This window comes from Aptenodytes patagonicus, chromosome 24 (assembly GCF_965638725.1).
Source record: "Aptenodytes patagonicus chromosome 24, bAptPat1.pri.cur, whole genome shotgun sequence".
Taxonomy (NCBI): Eukaryota; Metazoa; Chordata; class Aves; order Sphenisciformes; family Spheniscidae; genus Aptenodytes; species Aptenodytes patagonicus.
Window position 1 is genome coordinate 5215924 of NC_134972.1, and position 19868 is coordinate 5235791.

Consider the following 19868-nt stretch of genomic DNA (forward strand, 5'->3'; position numbering starts at 1 on the left):
CCACCTTTTTTTCTTCCAGCAGCACCAGGGCGGGGATGAGACTTTTACAGGGTTTTTTCTCCTTCCGCGGGCTAAGCCCAGCTGCGGTTTAGAAACGCTGGTCTGAAGCAACCCTCTCAAATCTGTTTCTTTTACTCATTTTCGCTAGATGGATTCTTTCCCCGTCCCCCGTCCCCCCCCAGAGCCTCAAGCCTCACAGAGCCCAACCCTTCCCCTGAGCAGAAACAGCCTACCTGATATTTATACCAGCCGTACGGGGGGTTCTGGGACACCAGTTAAATATTGCAACTGGTCTGAACCTTTGCGTGGGACAGATCCCAGTTCTCTGTAAATAGTCGAGTCCAACAAAGGCTTGAAGGCAGTTTCCTATTTATAGCCTTTTTTTTTTTTTTCTGGTTCAAGTACGCCTCCTGGGAAACGTGGCGAGATAACTAACAGTATTACTCCCATCACCACTTAAGCGAGAGCCACGTGGCTTGACGTTAACGTTAAGAACTATTTCAACTTGAATGCATCGTGTCTATTTTGTAGCATTTTGTACCCATCTCCTGTGTGGTAGCTGAAGCGTGGTACAGGTAGGCTTACCATTTTAATCAAACGGGTTAATTCGCTTTATCCAGTACGTCAGCTCTACTACGCAAGACCCTCAGAGAGGCTTTGGGGACTCTGGTAGATGTTTCGTAGAGCAGAGCTGAAGCCACTCCAGCTTGTTTTGACTAAATTTGTCCGTTTTGCAAGGTTCACAGGCGGTTTATTACTTTTCGTACACGAAAACAGCGGAGCGTCTCCGATTTGCCACCTCCATTACAGTACCACTTTAGCCATTTTGTATTTTTCGGTGATACAACCCAATAAACCTCGTTTCAATGAGTCTCAGCTCTTAGCGTGTTTCTGGTGCAGAGTCCTTGAACTTCAGCTTTCCTTCCCCCTTGTTTAGTGTTTTTATAAGCACTTCCCCCCTCCAGGAGAGAGCCGTGAACGCGGGGTTAGTGCCGACTCACCTGCTGCCTCCAGCAACAGCCCTTTAGCGTCACAACAAACCCTTCCCGCTCCCAGAAAGGTGGGATCAGTCTTTCCAGGGAACAGGCGAAGAGGAAGGAGTCCAAGACTCACCGCGCTGCCCACAAACAATACTGCGTGTAAGGTTTTTTTCCATCCTGCCCGAGGCATCGCGACCTCAGGTAAGGTTAATGTTCACTGGATAATTAGAGCTTTGCAAACAAACTCATTAGAGGACTAAGTTTATATTGTCATGCTGATGTAGTTAGGAAACAGAGTCAGGAAGCCGAACAGGTTTTGTTCGGGCATAGAAAGTAAGAGACAGTCTTATTTCTAAGCCGAGTTGGTGATGCCTGTAGCTGTTGCATCTCAGCTAAATTCAGGGAAGAAGCCAAACCCGACCCTGCTCCGTAGGGACAAGAGGGAAGCTCCTAGCACAAGTGCTTTCATAAACTCTTGCTGAGGGCAGCTCTCCTCTTCTGGGAGGAGTGAAAGACTTGCTTAGTAATAATTCTAGGACACAAGCAGAGCTTGGGTTTTGGGTTTTTTTTTTTCCTTCTCATTCTTTATTTAGAGTTAGCCTGCATTATTCACTAAGTGCTTGCATGCTTTACAATACAGTTCAGGAAACCTCCTGTGTGCCCAACGTAGACACCAACAGCCCCCCCCCCCATTGTTCTTTGGTTAGAAGAGGGGGGGAAAAAAAAAAAGGCTTTTAAAAAAAAAAAAGGCACCATCCAAATAGCAAAAAACCAGTTTAGCTGCACACATGTTACAACAGATCTGCCACTGCCCAGGGCCCCGCGCAGGCTGAGAGCAGGCACGTGGCTTTTCTCGAGTAACTTCTTCTACGGAAGAGCTTAACTCAAACTAAACATCCAGCGTTGAGTAGAAGACTGGAGCGAGTCAAACGCGAGCAGTCCAAACAGACTGAGCATCTGTGGGATCAGAACCATGAAGGCCGTTGCTTTTGCACTGCGGAGCAGCGCTCTATCTCCCACGGGATTGCTAACGCCAACACCAAGCTCCCAGGGGAGCGGCACACCCAGGATCCCGACCGCTGCCTAGTCCCTGCAAGAGCAGGGCCGGCTTCCTAGAAGAGCTAGCTTCAACGTAAAGCTGCTTTGCTAGCGTGAGCAGGCCAGGAGTGTAGATGCTTACACCTCAGTACGACTAATGTGCATATGCTTCAGCTTCAAATAAATACCTATGACCTCAGGATAGGAAATTCCACTTCCAATACAATAAATAAAAATATTGCATTTTCTGTCGGCCTGTTTGGGAGTCAGTTTGGAATGTTGTTTCCAGTGCTAGAGAGAGTCCTACGTTAAGCAGTTAACGCTTCCAGCTCTTTGGGTTTCAACAGCTTCTTGGCAGCGATGATGGTGTTCTTCATCAGCATGGCAACTGTCATGGGCCCAACTCCCCCAGGGACCGGAGTGATGTAGCTGGCTTTCTTCTTCACCCCTGCAGGAAGGAAAGCTAGAGCTTAGCGCACAAGTCAAGAGCGGCAACACTTGTCGAGCTGGCTGGCCAGCATGAAGCTGGAACCAGTCTAACATCGCTCCAATTCCTCCAAGATTGCCAGCTAAGGAGTAGCAGTCTCTCAAGGTAGACTTACTCTCCCCCCCCCCCCCCCCCCCCCGGTTAGCCAGGGCAGAGCACACCATGGTCTGTCCATCCCTGGTACTGAGCAAGCTTAACTGCAAAGCCTGAGCTGGGGGCGGAGAGGGGGAAGCAAAAAGCAAGGTCTAATAGCTGGACTTATAGCACAGAAACATCAAGTCCAAGACTAGATGTGGGCTTGGCACGTGCTCTTGAGGGCGGCCGCAATAGAAGTACTAACGGTCTGAACACTCGCCCTCTCTCTCTTCCAGGAGGAGGTTCCGGTGTCTCTCGCCAGGCACCTGGAGGTGCAGGGCTCATCGCAACAGCCCATCCGGGCACCGTTGCAGCTAAGTGATGAGCAAGGCCAGTGAACAGCAAGCCAGGAGGTAAGTTAAGTTCTGCATGTTTTTGTTTAAAAGTAGGAGTATGAGTGATGAATCGGAGTAGAGGCAGAGCAACCCAACTGCTTCGGTTCAGGATGAGTCTCCTCTGCCTTGCAGCATACAGCTTTCCCAGGGCATATTACAGGAAGGCTGCACCCTTGCATATGGTACAATATTGGATGTTGGAGTCACAGAATCATTTAGGTTGCGAAAGACCTTTAAGATAATCAAGTCCAACCATCAACCCAGCACTGCCAAGTCCACCACTAAACCATGGCCCTGAGCACCATGTCTACGCATCTTTTAAACACCTCCAGGGATGGCGACTCAACCACTTCCCTGGGCAGCCTGTTCCAATGTTTCACCACTCTTTCAGTAAAGACATTTTTCCTCACGTCCAATCTAAACCTCCCCTGGTGCAACTTGAGGCCGTTTCCTCTCGTCCTATCGCTTGTTCCTTGGGAGAAGAGACCGACCCCCACCTCGCTACAACCTCCTTTCAGGGGGTTGTAGAGAGCGATGAGGTCTCCCCTCAGCCTCCTCTTCTCCAGGCTGAACAACCCCAGTTCCCTCAGCCGCTCCTCATCAGACTTGTTCTCCAGACCCCTCACCAGCCTCGTTGCCCTTCTCTGGACACGCTCCAGCCCCTCGACGTCCTTCTTGGAGTGAGGGGCCCAAAACTGAACACAGTATTCGAGGTGCAGCCTCACCAGGGCCGAGTACAGGGGCACAATCACTGCCCTGCTCCTGCTGGCCACACTGTTTCTGATACAGGCCAGGATGCCCTTGGCCTTCTTGGCCGCCTGGGCACACTGCCGGCTCATGTTCAGCCGGCTGTCGACCAGCACCCCCAGGTCCTTTTCCGCCAGGCAGCTTTCCAGCCACTCTTCCCCAAGCCTGTAGCGCTGCATGGGGTTGTTGTGGCCAAAGTGCAGGACCCAGCACTTGGCCTTGTTGAACCTCATACAGTTGGCCTCGGCCCATCGATCCAGCCTGTCCAGGTCCCTCTGCAGAACCTTCCCACCCTCGAGCAGATCAACACTCCCGCCCAACTTGGTGTCATCTGCAAACTGACTGAAGGTGCACTCGATCCCCTCGTCCAGATCATTGATAAAGATATTGAACAGAACCAGCCCCAAAACTGAGCCCTGGGGAACACCACTCGTGACCGGCCGCCAACTGGATTGAACTCCATTCACCACAACGCTCCGGGCCCGGCCGTCCAGCCAGTTTTTTACCCAGCGAAGAGTACGCCCGTCCAAGCCATGAGCACCAGGACAGTCACATGAACCAGGACCTTCTCCTCCCCTTCTCAGCACCCTTGATGTTTAATGCTCAAGGAACCAGACGCAGAGCCTTCCCATACCTTCAAAATCCACATCTCCAACCAGCCTCGATTTGGCAGTGACAGGATCCTGCACTCTCGTTATCCCCACATCAATAACTGCAGCTCCTTCTTTGATCATGTCAGCTGTGATCAGATTGGGTATGCCTGCAAGAAGAAAACAGAAACACATGCTCATGGTGGTGCTGAACAGCCCCCTGCTCCCTCTCACCCCATCTCCATGTTATGTTTTGACCCACCTGGGCCTTCCTACCTCACAAAAAACAGTTGGACTCGATAATCTTAAGGGTCTTTTCCAACCTAAATGATTCTATCATTCTGTGAAACGCAAGTCTACCCACAGTCGCACAATCCAGCGCTACTCCTTGACGTTCAGCTCAGTCAGGAATTGGAGCTGTTTACTGATAACCTCGGAGTGTAAAGAACTGGAATCCCCCCCCCCCCCAAGAGAGTTCCAGCAAAGCAGCTGGGACCAAAGCATCCTCTCTGAGTTGAAACCTTAAAGCTTGCATTTGAAGTTGGGGTTGTTCAGCCTGGAGAAAAGGAGGCTGAGGGGAGACCTCATCGCTCTCTACAACCCCCTGAAAGGAGGTTGTAGCGAGGTGGGGGTCGGTCTCTTCTCCCAAGTAACAAGCGATAGGATGAAACAAAACAGCCTCAAGTTGTGCCAGGGGAGGTTTAGATGGGATATTAGGAAAAATGTCTTTACTGAAAGAGTGGTGAAACATTGGAACAGGCTGCCCAGGGAAGTGGTGGAGTCCCCATCCCTGGAGGTATTTAAAAGACGAGTAGATGAGGCGCTCAGGGACATGGTTTAGTGGGCATGGGGTCGATGGTTGGACTCGATGATCTTAGAGGTCTTATCCAACCTTAATGATTCTGTGATTCTATGAAATCTGTGGCTGTGTTTGTTCGTGCAGCTCCAGCAACATTTCTGCACCTGCACCAAGTCAGCAAGCTGGAGCAGTTTCCGAGACCACTGCAACCCAGCTTGGCAGAGGCACTGGCTTCACCCAGGGGCTGTAAAACCTGCAGCGTGACAGGGGTGGGGAGCAGCTAAGCCGCCCTTTCAGGGTGGGGTGTGTTTGGTTCCTGCCAGATAGTGCTGCCTCAGTTGACTGAGCCGAGGAACTCATTCCCACCCTCCGCTTAGTTAACTCTTTCATGCGAGCCTTCCTCTGGTCTGCCGACCGCCTTTGGCGATTTACACATCTTATCTGCCAGCAGCACTTCTGCCATCGTTACGTGCACTGATGCCTTCAACACCATTTCTAATCCTTCCAGCACCTTGTCTCTTCACACCCCATTTCCAACCGACAGGTTTTCTCTCCTCCCTCCCCACAGGCTTCACACCAGGCTTCTGCTGCCAAACAGACACCCCGAATCAGCTCAACTCCTCTGCTGATGCGCTACCTCCATGCCAAGGGTACGGCCTGGAGAAAAGCACACCCCCAAGCGATTCCTTATGCTCTGAAGAATGGCACTGCAGCTGTCCCTCAGCATTTTGACTGTTTCTAGGTAAGCAGATGCTATCTTGCTATTTTTTTTTTCTCCTCCCCACATAAATACAGAACTGTCTGCATGTATAACAGAGCCCGTCTGTAGCTGTTCTCTAGATCTGATCAGGTGCTCGCTGGCGTACCAAGCCCTCCTGCCAGATGTTATTTTACATTTCAAAGGCAGAGCTACAAACAGCTCTGCTAGTAAGACCAAGTATGTGGCTCCTAGGCTTAATCGCAGGATAAACTGGCTGGCTCAAACAGCCCCTCACTCGCTGTCCTAGCCCTCACCTAGGGCAGCTGCCGACAGCCATGAGAGCACCGGCTCTCTCACGCTGCCAGAGCCGCTTCGGATAGGGAGGCCCCGGGACATTCAATACCAACAGGATTGTCTCCTGCAAGCAAGGATTCCCATCAGAAACACCACGCAAGCTGCAGCGCGGCACCCTCCCTGCGCCTTGCCTGTGCTGTTCAGAGTCGGGTCTTACCTGCTGCCGCTACCACAATATCAGCACGGATTGTGTGTTGCTTCAGCTGCTCCTTGGGAGTGTAGCGGTGGGATATCGTGACCGTGGCATCGCCTGCAAGAGTGGTTACATGGAGCTTTTTAGTTCACACGTACTACCCAAACCCAGCCACTTCTCTAAGTCATTCCCCTTCAAAACCACCCGTGTATTTATCAGGAACATCAGAGCCCGATGACAAACCCTGGGGAACAGCCTACAAAGTCAGAGGGGAGGGATCTGGGATGGAGGAGAACAAGGACTCACTGAAGAAGGCTCCGAAGTGTTACAAGACAGATTATGTGCAGAGTTAACTCTTTGGCCTTGACCACAGCCCACGTGATGGGCCGGAGTCCCTCAGGTGCTCCTGGAACTGATTTAGGAGCCTAAAGAGGACAGTGTGACAGGCTGAGGGCTTCCTTCCACAGCTGCCCGGCACGCAGGCTCCGAGGCCACCAAGCTCCTACCTCCCGGGCGCTCGTGCCTGCCGTCCGTATGCAGCAACATGGCGATGGGCATGCCCACATTCTTCGACCTGCCAGCCACCACCACGTTCTTCCCCAGCGTTGGGATGCCTGCAGAGGACAAGATGGGAGTCTTAAAACAAACGCAAGCTGGAGTTACGTCACACAGCAGCCAAATACTGCAGCAGCAGCAGCTTACCAGTTCTCTTAATGATCTCCCACACCCCCCACGGGGTAGCCGGCAGCATGGAGTACTGGTCGAGGCACATGCGCCCCACGTTTATCACATGAAAGCCATCAACGTCTTTGTCTGGAGTCACAGCGTTGCAAATCTTGCGCTCGTCAATATGTTCTGGAAGAGAACAAAAAGCTTTAACCCTAGGGATCAGCCAAAAACCTGCTCTTCGCAGCCAGCCAGAGCCCCGACCTACTGCACCAGCCCCTTCAGAGTTTGGAAGCTTCAAGCTAACCCAAGACTTCCAGCAAGCTCAAGGCTAACAGCTGCCAGCAGGAGGGGACTGGAACTGCTTTGGGACTACAGCATCACTGATGCTGAGAGGGTATTTTTAGGCAGCCTCAGCGTCACAACTGAGTTCAGGCTTCTGGCTCTGGAAGGTGATACCCCCTACAGGAGAAAAGATTTCTGCGACCCCCAGCAACTTAACTCGTACAGGCAGCTGTGCGATGGAGTAGCTGCATCAACTTCTTTAAGCTGCATCACGGCAGAGTGCCACCTCTCATGTCACAGGATAGCCCCTGTGCTGGTACTCCTTCTGGCACCCACAAACCCTTAAAAGCTTTACGTAAAAGTGGAACAGATGGAAATCTAGCTACTCACCAGGTAGAGGAAGCTGTACTAACAGGCCATCCACATTGGTATCGTTATTGAGTCTGCTGATCAAATCCAGTAGCTCCTCTTCAGTGATAGAAGCCGGCCTGAGGATGGTTTCACTGCTGATTCCTGCGCAATCATTGAAAGCGCTGCGTTAGAGAGCCACGTGTACACAAGCGGGAGAGCAACCTTCTTAAGCCCTGCGGATTTAAGCTGCCCCGTTTCATTGCTCTACCAAATCCAACAGGCACACACCAAGGACTGTATGCTTGGTGTAACAACAAGCACCTTCCAGGCTGGAGACCTTCCCAAGTCTTGCGAGTTACGGTTAAGGACCATTAGTATCGGTCTAACGACCTGGGAAAGACTATTTGAAAGCAGAGACCCTCCAAGTGGAAGGAGGGCTTGGAGAAACTTAACCGAAGCGTGCTACGATGAAGATGCAACCGCACATCCTGTGGTCCCTCGACACAGTAAGAAGGGGACGTTAGCCTAAAACACTCAGCTCCAAAGGCGGCTTCGGCAGCATGGAACCCAAGGAGAAATTAAACCATTTATTGCCCCTAACCCCTTTCAGCACATTTTCTCCAGAAGCACACTTGGCTAAACACCGAGCAGGACCTCGGCTTGCAAGATTGGAAGGAGTCGGAGGGTAGCAAGGCTGCTGAGCGATGACTGCATCTCCGGCAATTGAGAAAAGGCGGCAAATCAGAGCCCTGTCTGTGCTTTACACGGCCCTAGGAAGGCTGCGAATCCAAACTACAGAGCTTGACGTTGCCCTAAAGGGTTCAAATGGCACAATGCACACGTGGACCATGTTTATTAACTACCTCCCAGTACAACAGTGAAGGCAAGCGAAAGAGTCACAGCAAAGGCTGGGGCAAACGTGGACTGCCATGCAGCTGAGGTGAAAAGCTACCAGATGGATGCATCCCAAAAAGCTTCCCCCAGCCTCCGGCGTAGAGGACTCCCAACTAAAGCAAGATAAAACAGTCACTTGCTCCACTTTTTTCAGAACAGAGCGCAAGACATACCAACGTCAGCAGCCGCTTTGGTTTTGTTCAGTACGTAGGAGTGACTCGCTGGATTTTCACCGACGAGAACAACGCTGAGGTGAGGTCTCTTGTTTCCAGCCGCTACCCACTGCTCAACCTCGTGACGGGCTTCCTGTCTGATCTGCCGGGCCAGCTTCCTTCCAGAAATCACAACTGCATCATTGCTGCAACAGATAAAGCGTTACCAAAGCAGTCAGCATCGTTGGGACCATCCAGTTCAAGCTCTGTACAACACAGACCAGGAAAAGTGGATGCCAGGGCAGAAAAGGCTCTTCTACAAGCTCTGTACAAGCCTATTGCACCTTTACTCCAAATCACGTGAAGCGGCATATTTCAGTCTTCTTTTACAGCTTCGCTGCCCAAAGCCGGGATCAGCAAACAAAACTGCCAGAGGGACCAACTTATTTGTTGCAGCCTGAGAAAGCGTACGCGCTGTTCTTCTCTGCAAGGCCCAGAGTCCGCGTGTATCGTTCACCTGGCACGTGTTTCAAGCTAAGATACTATTAGCTTCCATTTTTAGAAAGCCAGTCACCCGTTCCTTGCGAAAGCATGACAGCTTTGCTACAAAGGACTTACACGAAGCAGAACTCACCCCACTTAAGTGGAGCTTCTGCCACCAAAGAGGTCTATCGGGTAATTCCGGCTTGTTGGATGCAGCGCGGGAGGCACAGCGTGCCCTGCTTCTGCACCGAGCGCTGTTCCCAGAGATCCTAGTCCCCCACAAATTCCTCGGCGAGGCCATCGGCCCATCTAGCACAGCGCGCACCTTGCGCGAGCCAGTCTCGTGCCCTCCCCTGCTCGAGTAATTGCTGCCACCGCTACGGTCGTGTCTTCAGGCTGTTAAAGCTGGGCTGGGGGCACACGGTTTCACCCCCTCTCACGGACTCCAACATCTAGCTGGAGTAGAAGGGACATTTGCCCCTTCGAACCACATCAAAACAGCTCCTCGCATACATTTCTGGTCTAAATTGGTAACGGGAGTATCCAGTCACTGCCAAAGGCATTCCAGGCAACTGGACACCCTGCAGTATATAGAAAGGCTGGCTTGACCTACAGCTAGCTGGGAGGCCACGGCTGCCAGTCCCCGCTCACACCAGGCTGTCCACACTCCTCACACTTGGCTTTTTTTTCCTTTCAGGTTATCACTACAACTCTTATTTGAACGTCATTCTTATTCACTAATCCCTTTGTGAGAGGATTCATCTTCACAAGCTTCACTTCTAGATTTCACTACAGCATTTAAGTCTTGCCCTGCCGCAAGGCCTCACGACGAGCGCCTTATTCACTCGCCCAGTTATTCTTGCCTCTGAGCTGGAGCAGGCAAAGGTGCTCCCCGCAGCGTTACTGTCATTTATGGTGCCTTCCCGAATCGCAAGGACCAGCCCATTCCCAAAGCAATCACCGAGCAACATGCATCACAACTCCACAAGCTACTCAACTTGCCACAGGAATCCAGGAGACGACCGAGCCACGGGAGAAAGCCCCCCAGCACCCAGCGCAGTTTCCTACCCTCCCTGCACCACACCGTCCAACAGGAGCAAGCTGAATTGCTGCAGTTTCTCCTCAAAAAAATCCATCAGCTGCCTCGTATGCAGACCTTCTCCTACCAGGATCCCGCGTTAAGTCCAACGCTGCTGTTTTCTGACCTTCTCTAGGTATAATGCTGATCCTGGAGCTCTGGGGACAGCTGCCACCGGGGAGAGCCACCAGGAGAGCCGCTCCAGACCCACACAGGACAGCCACAAGGTACCATCCCAGGTAGGAAAGCCTTTTGCCAAAATACTTAGAGACGCAGAGGATCTTTTGCGCTTTCTTAATCCCTGACCTACTCAAATACGTAGTTTTCCCCATTTACTGGGAATTCAATGTTACTTCATCCCTAACAGCAATCGCTCCAGTCAAACCCATTTAGCAATAACCAGTAAAAACCCATCCCAGACCAGCTCAGCCCGCTCGCCCTCTAATTCTTGTTTTAGCTTCAGAGCTAGACCTGCACTAAACTACCGTACATCCACTTAGATGTCAAAGGAATCATTACAAGTGCCTGGCAAGCTAGGGAAAGGAGACTTCGTTAAATCAGAGACACCTCGTGCCAAGAACCTACCCGAATCTTTCCCCTTACGTAAGCCTGAGACCGGAGTGCCCGGCCTGGGCTCCCAAGGGATGGCAACAACCACCACCAACCTCCCCCGTGAGCTACAGGGAAGCCGAAATAAGAGCTCGGAGCCCTGTTTAGAGTAGGGAACAGCAGTGAAACCAAAGCACCCGAGCAGCAGCAGCTCCCTCAAGGGCTGTTTCGGTGCATCAGAGCAAAATCCACGGGAGGTGGTGCAGAAACGGAAGGGGAGAGTCAGTTGGTGCACGGGCTGAGCCCCGGGCGGGATGCTCGGGGGGGGGTGTCTCTGGTCGCTCTCGCACCCTTTAAAACCGGGGTGAGCCCAGGGCTTGGGGCCCGAGAGGCCCCTCCCGGGGTGCGGGGAGGGCTCGGTAGACCCGGTGACCCCCTGCCCGGGGAGAGGGGGGGGAGCCCGGCACACGCCATGCAAGGCGTGAGCGGGATTTCATCAGCCTGCACCGCCCGGGGCGGCCGCTGGGGGCCCGCCTCATTCATTGCCGGTACCGGCAACGGAAAGCCGGGCCTACCCCGGCCGGGTGGGTGAGGGGGGGGGGTGCCGGGCCGGGCCTCCCCCTCTCCTCAGCCCACCCCGCGCCGGGATCGGGCGGAGGGGGCGGGCGGGCCCCCCCTTAACCCCCCGGGCCGGGCCGGGCCGTACCTGGTGGCGCTGAGGTGGAGGCGGCGGCCGCGGGGGCGCAGCGCGGCGCAGCCGAGGGTGCGGAGCGGGCAGAGCGCGGTTGCCATGGCAGCGGCGGGGCGACGGCGGGCGGCGAGGGACACGCGGCGGGAGGCGACAGTGGTCCCCTCCGCGCTGCCCGCCGCCTTATATAGCGCGGAGGGTCCGGCCCCTCCCCTCCTCGCGGCCGGCGGGAGCCAATCGCCGCGGCGAGCGGCGCGGAGGAGAGAGTTGAATGGCGGCGGAGAGGGAGGGGGCGGGACGAAGCGGGCGCTCCCCCGCTGCGATTGGAGTAGAGGGAGAGAGGCGCTCGGGAGAGGGGGTGGGCGGAGGAGAAGGAGAAGGGGATGTGATTGGTGGAGGAGGGCGGGGCTTCTCCTCCCTAATTGGGCACGGCGGCGCTCATTGGCTGGGCCCAGGGGGGCAAGAGGGGCTGCAAGAGGGGCTGCGGGTTGCGTAAGCCGCGGGGGCGGGGCCGGGGGCGGGGCCAGGGTCGGGTCTAGGGCTGGGCCTGGGGTTAGGTCGGGGCTAGGCTTGGGACTGGGGTCGGGATTAGGGGTGGGGGTCAGGTTTAAGGCTGCGATTTGGGTTGGGGTGAGGGCGGGATTAGGGCTGAGAAGGGAGAACGGGATTGGGGCTGGGAGCGGGGCTGGGGCTAGGGCTGGGACGGGGGTTAGAGCCGGGACTGGGATTGGGGTTAGGGCTAAATATGGGGCCGGGGTTGGGATCGGGGTTAGGGCTAGGCTCGAGCCTGGGATCGGGATGAGATTAAATACGGGACCGTGAGCACGTCTAAAGCTGGGCTGCGATCGAGATTAGGGTCAGGTTCGGTTTCGGGACTAGGGGTGCGCGCGCCGGGGACAGGCAGTTTAGCTGCTAAAAAACGGGGGAGATTTTCACTGCGGGAGGTCGCTGGTATCGTCTCACCCCTCTTCGAGCATCGCAAAACCTGGGGGCGAGCCAGGCGCTCCCAGCTCCGGCTGCTCCCAGCTCCGAGCAATCCGAGGCTGCCCGGTATCGCAGAGAAGGAAGCAAGAAACCTGCAGGGAGAAGAGGTAAAACGAGTCTGTGAGCCCTTGGGAACCCCTGCTGAGCGAGTTTAGCCGTCCCCCGCGCGTTTATTTTCCTTGGCTTTGCCCTACGTACCCCTCGAGCCGTGAAAGGCGGCCTCGGAGGTTTATCCCGAGGTCATCGAGGTGCTTGGTAAAGCCTGGGGAGGTTTTTATACCTCCCTGAGCGTCAAATAAATACCGAGGACCGCCAGCCGCCGTCCCCGTGACGTGCCCCAGCGGAGCCGGCTCCACTCTCCGCCGCTTGTGAGAGCTGCGGGAGGCGGCCTGGCCGCGAGCTAAAACGACCTCACGGTGTTTATTTGAGTTTTTAACTCGTTTGGGTTGGCCGCAGTCACTCCCCGATTTTAAAAGTAATTTTTTAGGCTAATAATAGTAGCTCCTTGCTAAGACAAGGGCTGGAGGGGTCGCGTAGCTGCAAAAAAGGGTGAAAACCTGCCGAAATCAGCCCTGGGAAAAGGGTTCGATGAACTTTAGGGCGTTTTGGGGGAATTTCAGCCTGTGAAGTTGATCTGGGGGGCTGGAGGATGGGGTGCACAGGTCCAGCCCGGTGCGACGCTGAAAAAGAGGTGCTGAAATAAGATGGGGGGGGGGGGAAGCGCCTGTGAGTTGGGGAGGAAAGTCCATGGTGGGGGGGTGCCCAGGCCCAGGAGGAGGGGTCTCTGGGGATGCCCAGGCCCATGGGGAGGGTCTTTGGGAGTCCCCAGGCCCATGGGGGGGTGCCCAGATCCACGGAGAGGGGGCTCGGGAGGTGCCCAGGTTCATGGGGAGGGGGCTTTGAGGGTCCCCCAGGCCCATGGGGGGTGCCTAGGCCTATGGGGAGGGGGCTTTGAGGGTCCCCAGGCCCATGGGGGTCCCCAGGCCCATGGGGGGTGCCTAGGCCTATGGGGAGGGGGCTTTGAGGGTCCCCAGGCCCATGCTGGGTGCCTAGGCCCATGGGGAGGGGGCTTTGAGGGTCCCCAGGCCCATGGGGGTCCACAGGCCCATGGGGGGGGGGGCTTTGAGGGTCCCCAGGCCCATGCTGGGTGCCTAGGCCCATGGGGAGGGGGCTCTGGGTGCCCAGGCACATGGGGGGATCCCCAGGCCCATGGGGGTGCCCCAGCCCATGGGGAGGGGGCTCTGGGGGTCCCCAGGCCCGTGGGGGGTGCCCCAGCCCATGGGGAGGGGGCTCTGGGGGTCCCCAGGCCCGTGGGGGGTGCCCCGGCCCATGGGGGGGGGGGTGTCGAGGCCAGCGCAGACCCACATGGACCTCGGCCCAGGGGCTGTTGCCATGGTGATGGCGCCGCGCGAGGCCCCGCCCCTCCCTCCTCCCTGAGCTCTCGCGAGAGTTGGCGGCGGGGCGGGGCGGGGCGGGGCGGGGCGGGCGCTGCCCGCAAGGAGCTGGGGCCGCGCGCGAGCAGCCGCCGGCGCCGCCGCCTTCGCCTCAGCCCGGCCCGGCGCCTCGCCCCGGCTCCGCTCGCCATGAGCTTCCTCTTGTGAGCGCCCGGGCCCCGGGGGGTGCCTCGGGGGAGGTCCACGAGGGAGCGGGGTGGCTGTTGAGGGGCTTTTGGGGGAGGGGCTGCGTGAGAGGCTTTGGTGGGGAAGGTCTGTGAGGGGCTTCGGTCTTTGGGGAGGTTCATGAGGTGGGGGGGTGGGGGCTTGAGGGCTTTGTGGGGGAGGAAGGCTTTTGGGGAGATCCTGGGGGGCGGTCCCGGGGGGAGGGGAGGGTGCTGGCAGTGTTTGGGAGCTTGAGAAAGGGGGGGGCTGAGGGAAGTCCTAGGCTTCGAGGCGGGCTTTTGGGGGGACGGAGGACCCAGCGGTGCCCAGGAGCTGAGGTAGGCCTTGTGGTGAGGCACGGGAGGGCTCTTTTAAGGGAGGTTTTAAGGGGGAAGCACTGGGTGGCTTTGGGCAGGGGGCCTGGGGGCTCACGGAGGGCTTTAGGGGGGGGGCCTGGGCACGTATGGAGGGGGGAAGGCTTTGAAGAGAGTCCCTGGGGCTGTATGAGAAGGTGCTGAGGAAGACTTTAGGAGGAGGCCCCGGAAGGACGCGGGGAGGAGTGCAGTCCTGCGGAGGAAGCCCTGGGGGTGTAGTGGGTTTTTTTGGGGGAGGAAGCCTTGGAGGAAGGCAGGGCGAGAGAAGGTGCCTTGCAGGGGTAGTAGGGTCCTAAGCCGGGATGTGGAGGGGGGCTGATGGCGGGAGCGGGGTGGCCGTGGAGGGCAGGCACCCCGGGGAGTGCCCATGTTGGGTGAGTGCCAGGGAGAGGTACGGGGGGGGGGGGGGGGCTTTGGGGGGTGTATGAGGGGATGGGAAGCCTTTTGGGGGGCAGTCTTAGAGGGAAGGCTCTGGGGAGGGGTTATCTTGTGAGGGTTAATCCTTCCTAGGTGGGGAGAATTTGAGGGGTTGGTCTTCTAGGGGAACTGGAGGTGGGGGCGTCTGCAGGGGTGTTTTGCTATAGTGGGAGGCCCTGGGAGCTGGGAGGGGGCTTTGGGGGTGTGGGGCGAGGTGGAAGAGAGGAGGTTCTTGTCCCGTGGGTGCGGGGCTTCCCTTACGTCTGTGCCCGTGCAGTGCAAAGGGTGTTGGCTCTTGGTGCCGGCTGGTGTTTGCGTGAGGGGCTGCCTTCACGTGAGGTGGAGCAGGCCTGCTTGCAGGGGGAACGGTGTCAGTTTGGCAGACCTGCAGGCACGTGGTCTAAAAAATGCATCTTTAACAAGCTACGGGGGGGTGGGGTGGGGTGGGGTGGGCTGTTGCGTACCTGTGTCGTAGATGCAAAGGCTTGTAAGGTGTCAGAGAGCTTCTGGCTCTTAAGGCCTGGTAGGTGCTGTGGATGAGGACTGGAGGCGTTTTGTGGCACAAGAAGGGGCCGGGGAGCCTCTTCCTAGGGTTGACGATGGGCTGGGTCTGCCTTTTGGGACCCTCTGCCTCAGGTCAGCGATGTGCTGGGCCTGCGTTTTGGCTGCAGCAGGAGGCAGCGGCTTGGTTTAAGAGTGAGCTAGATCTAAAGGGCTTTCGTTTCCCGCGCTGAGCGTTGCACGTAAACAGGGTGCGCAAAGCCATAAGGTTGCACCAGGAAGCTGCCGCGAGGCGTGTGCCGGCCGAACGCGTCCGGTCGTGTGCAACGGGGGCAGGACGCCGGCGATGCCCGTTTTCCCCCGAGCCGTGCTTTTGGCCCTGGCCGTCCTGTCGTTTGCGTCACCCTCGCTTGGAAGCAGAGAGCTGGCGGGGTCTGAAAGTTAAGGGTTTTGTGGTTGGGAGGTATGGGAATTCATCCAGTTTTTGGCAACGCTGGCTGTTCGGGGAGAGGCTGCAGTACTGCTGATCCCGTTGGAGGGACGGGGGGGGGGGTTTGCTGAGGAGTTGTGCGATGGCTCGGCTGCTGAGCACAGCTGTCGGTACGACGCAGCAAGGGAAGATTACGACGATGATTTGCATTTTGGGGCTGGAGTCTATTAAGTCGCTATTTTTAGCTAGCTGTTTCCTACGGTGCGTTTGAGTGCTGAGCGTCTAATATTTGCCGCTGTCAAACTGACCTAGCGGCAGTCGGCAGGTTGTTTCGTTCCCCAGCAGAGTTACACGGGCTTTTCTTTCCGTGATCGAAAGCAACTGTTGCTTGATGAGTCTTCGGGCCTTTGCACCGAACGTTTGTGGTTGTTAAAAAGGGCAGGCGAAAGAGGGAAGCGTGCGGGCAGCTTTTTTGTGGCGCCGTCAGAAACGCTTCGGCTTGCACGTAGGATCTGGCCGCCCCTACGGCGGGGGAAACGGGGAAGGGCCGGCGTCACCCCGGTTAAGCGCCGGGTGGTGAGGGATAATACGGGAAGCGCTTCTGGGAAGGGAACGCTGTTAAAGGATTAACTGGAAATGTCTTCTCTCTTGTCAGTGGGAGTCGATCTTCGAAAACATTCAAACCCAAGAAGAATATTCCCGAAGGCTCCCATCAGTATGAACTCTTGAAACATGCGGAAGCGACTCTGGGGAGCGGTAACCTTAGACAGGCGGTTATGTTGCCGGAGGGAGAGGACCTTAACGAGTGGATCGCAGTTAACAGTAAGCCTTATGAAAGAGGGATCCGCCCGAGCGTGGAGGTGGAGTGGGATAACCAAATATCTCTGGTTTTTATCCTTAGAAGAACCCAAAACTTCCCCAAATGAAATTCTTATCCCAGGCGTGCTCTGTTTAGGGAACCGAGTTGGGAAACTAAGGAAAGTAAGCGGCGTGACGTGCCGACGGCAGATGGTCGAAGGGACGTTGCGCTCCTGAAGCTCCTGAAGCGTGCAAAAAGCGAGAAACCAACCCGTGCCGTTGTGGTTTCGGGGTGGGGTTTTTTGAGTTCAGACTTGCAAAGGCGATTAGGTTTGTGAATGGTTATTTTTGTACTGGGGAGTAAGCCTCGAGTATTGATATTTGGAATTACAAAGTTAGCGTTGTCGGCTGCAAAAATGGTGACAGCGAATAGTCTAGGGAAAAAGCGGAACCGTATTCTCCACTGAACTTTAGGTTTGTGGAGTTTCTTTTTTGTTTTCTTTTTTCCTTTTATTATTGCTGTACGCGTGGTTAAAAAAGCCAAATATTACAAATCTATTTTGCTTTTAGCAGTCGTTCTCCCTGGTCTTGAACTTTTGTTTCTTTGGAGGTTAGTGGAGAAAGAAGTAGTTCTGAGCAATGGAAAACAGCAAGTCAGGCCACAAGCGTTCAACCTAAGGAAGGTCTCCTGTATCGTCAAAATCAGTCGGGGTTTTGAGGTGCTGTCATTTTTTAAAGGTGCCTGGAACCTAAAGCAGTCGTTTCCAAGGTACGGAAAGCTAAGTGGCGCTCCATGCCGTACAAATCGGCTAGGGGCAGTAGCCGGCGGGTGAAAAATTGACGGAGCGATTCCAATTCCTAGATGGTTGAAATGTCTCGAAGTCATCGGCCGCGTGACCTCGTACGGAAGGGGGATGTTTGTTTTCGCCGAGAGCTTTGCGGCACGTTCACCCCCGCGACGGTGATCCTCGGAGGCTGCGTCAGCTGAACGAGAGCGAACCGGTCCTCCGGTCCGCTTTGCGTTTGCGCTTTGAGTAAACTCGATGCGTTTCGTTTCCAGCGGTGGATTTCTTCAACCAAATCAACATGCTGTACGGGACCATTACGGAGTTCTGCACGGAGGCGAGCTGTCCGGTCATGTCCGCAGGACCGAGGTACGAAGTTTACTGCGGTCTACGGCCGCAATTTAAATGTGGGGAAGTAGGCGGGTGCGCGGGTTGCTCGAGCGTGCGTAGAAAGAAGCTAAGAAGAGGATGGGACGTGTCCAGGATCGGGTCGAGGCGCAGCATCGTGCTCCCCGGCGTCGTTCACCCACGTGCGAAGCCACGCTGTCTGTTAGGGGGGCTGCGTGGCATCGGTAGCCGTCGGTTTGTCTGGCGTGTTGAGTATCTGTCCAGGGGAAGCGTGCGTGGGGATCTCTTTTTTCCCCCTGTCGATCGGATCCCTACGTTGTTTGGAAGCTGAAAAGATGCGTCGTTGAAATGGTTTGTTTTAGGGAAAATGAGAGATCTAACATGACTGGAAGCGTCTGGTCTCGCTGTCAAAGCCTCACAGAAACCTCTCGATGTGCCGTCTCGCAGAGCCGGTGCTCTGAGAGGCCGTAGCGCGGTTTTTTTCTGAGCACGAGCGATTCTAAAGACGCTGCTGCCGGCACGGGGCAGGACGTGAGGCAGGCGAACGCTCGGGTCGGGTTACTGTACGGTGGCGTGCGATGGCCGTGCAGGGAGGAGGGGGCAGCCCGACGCTGTCGTCGTCACGGAAAGTTAAAGCTGGGAAGGGAACCTCATGCTTATAGAGACGGGTACGTGCAGTAGGGAATGGCTAAGTGTCTTTTGGGTCCTGCCGACCCCTACCCCGCATCGAGGCTGCTATCACCTGCCCTGTTGAATCAGCCGGGCCTGAAGCATGCTTCTCCTGGCGCAGGCCGTGAAAAGGGCGTGAAGCGTGTGTTGACCCGAGGCGGTTTTAGGGGCTGTCGTCCCTCGATTCGCCCTGGCGCCCGTCGTGCGGGCGGTGGATTTCAGGAGACGCGTTTAGCTAGCTGACGTAGCGTAACTGCTTTGTAGGAGAAGGTCGGGGCATCGCGGAAGGCGGAAAGGAAATAGTGAAGGTGTATTTGGGGCACCTTGTTTTTAGGAGGCGCGAATACCCGCGGGGAGAATATTGCGCGTTGGTTCCGCGCTTGTGTATTTTGTCGAGGTGAAGCTGCAGCAGGGTGTCTTGTTTGTAAGGTTGTTCGAGGCTCTTTGTTTTTCGGGGCCGCAGCGTGGAGTCTGACCGGCGGGCAGTATTTGTAGGGTGCCGTTGTAATATCCTGCCCCACTTTTCTACCCGGAGGTATCTAGATTGCAAGTTCCTGCTTCTATATTTGGGGACGTTTCCTGTAACGACTTCCTGTTTAAATGGCACCGCTTGTTTTCGCTTGTCGTCGGTCGAGAGGCGACAGTCAAAACATGGGGTTTTTTCCCCCTGCTTTTGAAGGATTCTGCAAAAGATGGCAGAGGAAGCAGGTTGTGTTGTCACGTAGCCTTAGAGTCAACACCTTGCCCCGGTTCGGAGGAGCCGTGGGATCGATAAGCACGCGTGTCGATTCGAGGCGGCGGCTTCCAAAAGCCTTTGGCTAATGTGCGGCCCCGGGGACGGTCTCTCGGGGAAGTCGGCCATCTTGTGCGAGGGGAGAGGGAGCGCCAAATTCCTGGGGGGTGTCTGAAAGCCACAGGTGAATTAATTCAGGTGGTGGGCGATGGCCCTGACGCTTCCCCTTTTGGCCAGTTTTTGTCACGTTTTAAGGAAACGTTGATGTCGGAGGAGGTTGCCACAAAAGTTGAAGTGGGTCAAACCCCGAGGGCGATCGCTGGAGCGGTCGGGATGGAGGGGTTAACTCTGACTCTGTTGTTGTGCTTGAGAAACTCGGAAAGGCGAAGCGCTGCTCTCGTCGCTTCTGAGCAGCACGAGTGTTGCAGGGTCCCTCCTTACTGAAATAAAGAGGAAGCCGCGGGGCCCGAAAATGCGATTTTTTTTCCTCTCGGAGCACCGAATTTATTTTCCTTCCCTCGCCCCGCAGGTACGAGTACCACTGGGCGGATGGTACCAACATAAAGAAGCCGATCAAGTGCTCGGCTCCGAAGTACATCGATTACTTGATGACGTGGGTGCAGGACCAGCTGGATGACGAAACGCTCTTCCCTTCAAAGATCGGTGAGCGCGGCTGCGCGACGCAACGGGCCTCGCGTACGGGACCGAGACGCTGCCGGGACGTCTCGCTTCGGTACTGCTGACCGAACTGAAGGGTTTATCGGTGCGTGTTGGTGCGTTTCAGGCG

At 55.9% G+C, this 19868-nt stretch overlaps 2 protein-coding genes across 3 annotated transcripts; one reads left to right on the forward strand and one right to left on the reverse strand.

Annotated features, from left to right (window-relative positions):
• Positions 1-1741: 1741 nt before the first annotated feature.
• On the reverse strand, positions 1742-16410 carry MTHFD2 (methylenetetrahydrofolate dehydrogenase (NADP+ dependent) 2, methenyltetrahydrofolate cyclohydrolase). Of its 2 annotated transcripts, XM_076358988.1 has the most exons (9): positions 15282-16410; positions 12408-12520; positions 8668-8852; positions 7640-7762; positions 7001-7153; positions 6805-6912; positions 6323-6415; positions 4357-4482; positions 1742-2466 (listed from the first exon to the last, which is right to left on the reverse strand). In XM_076358988.1, the coding sequence occupies exons 2-9, from the start codon at positions 12419-12421 to the stop codon at positions 2327-2329; spliced, it is 942 nt and encodes a 313-aa protein (XP_076215103.1). In that variant the 5' UTR covers positions 12422-12520; positions 15282-16410; the 3' UTR covers positions 1742-2326. The 2 variants fall into 2 exon arrangements, with proteins under 2 accessions (XP_076215103.1, XP_076215102.1); XM_076358987.1 differs by lacking the exons at positions 12408-12520; positions 15282-16410 and adding an exon at positions 11463-11567.
• On the forward strand, positions 13958-19744 carry MOB1A (MOB kinase activator 1A; the record flags this gene model as incomplete). The annotated part of the gene is given in 4 exon segments (XM_076358991.1): positions 13958-14025; positions 16404-16570; positions 17607-17700; positions 19611-19744. Coding segments are annotated over 4 exon segments (409 nt in total), but the record flags the coding sequence as incomplete, so codon positions are not given.
• Between the last annotated feature and the right edge of the window lie 124 nt (positions 19745-19868).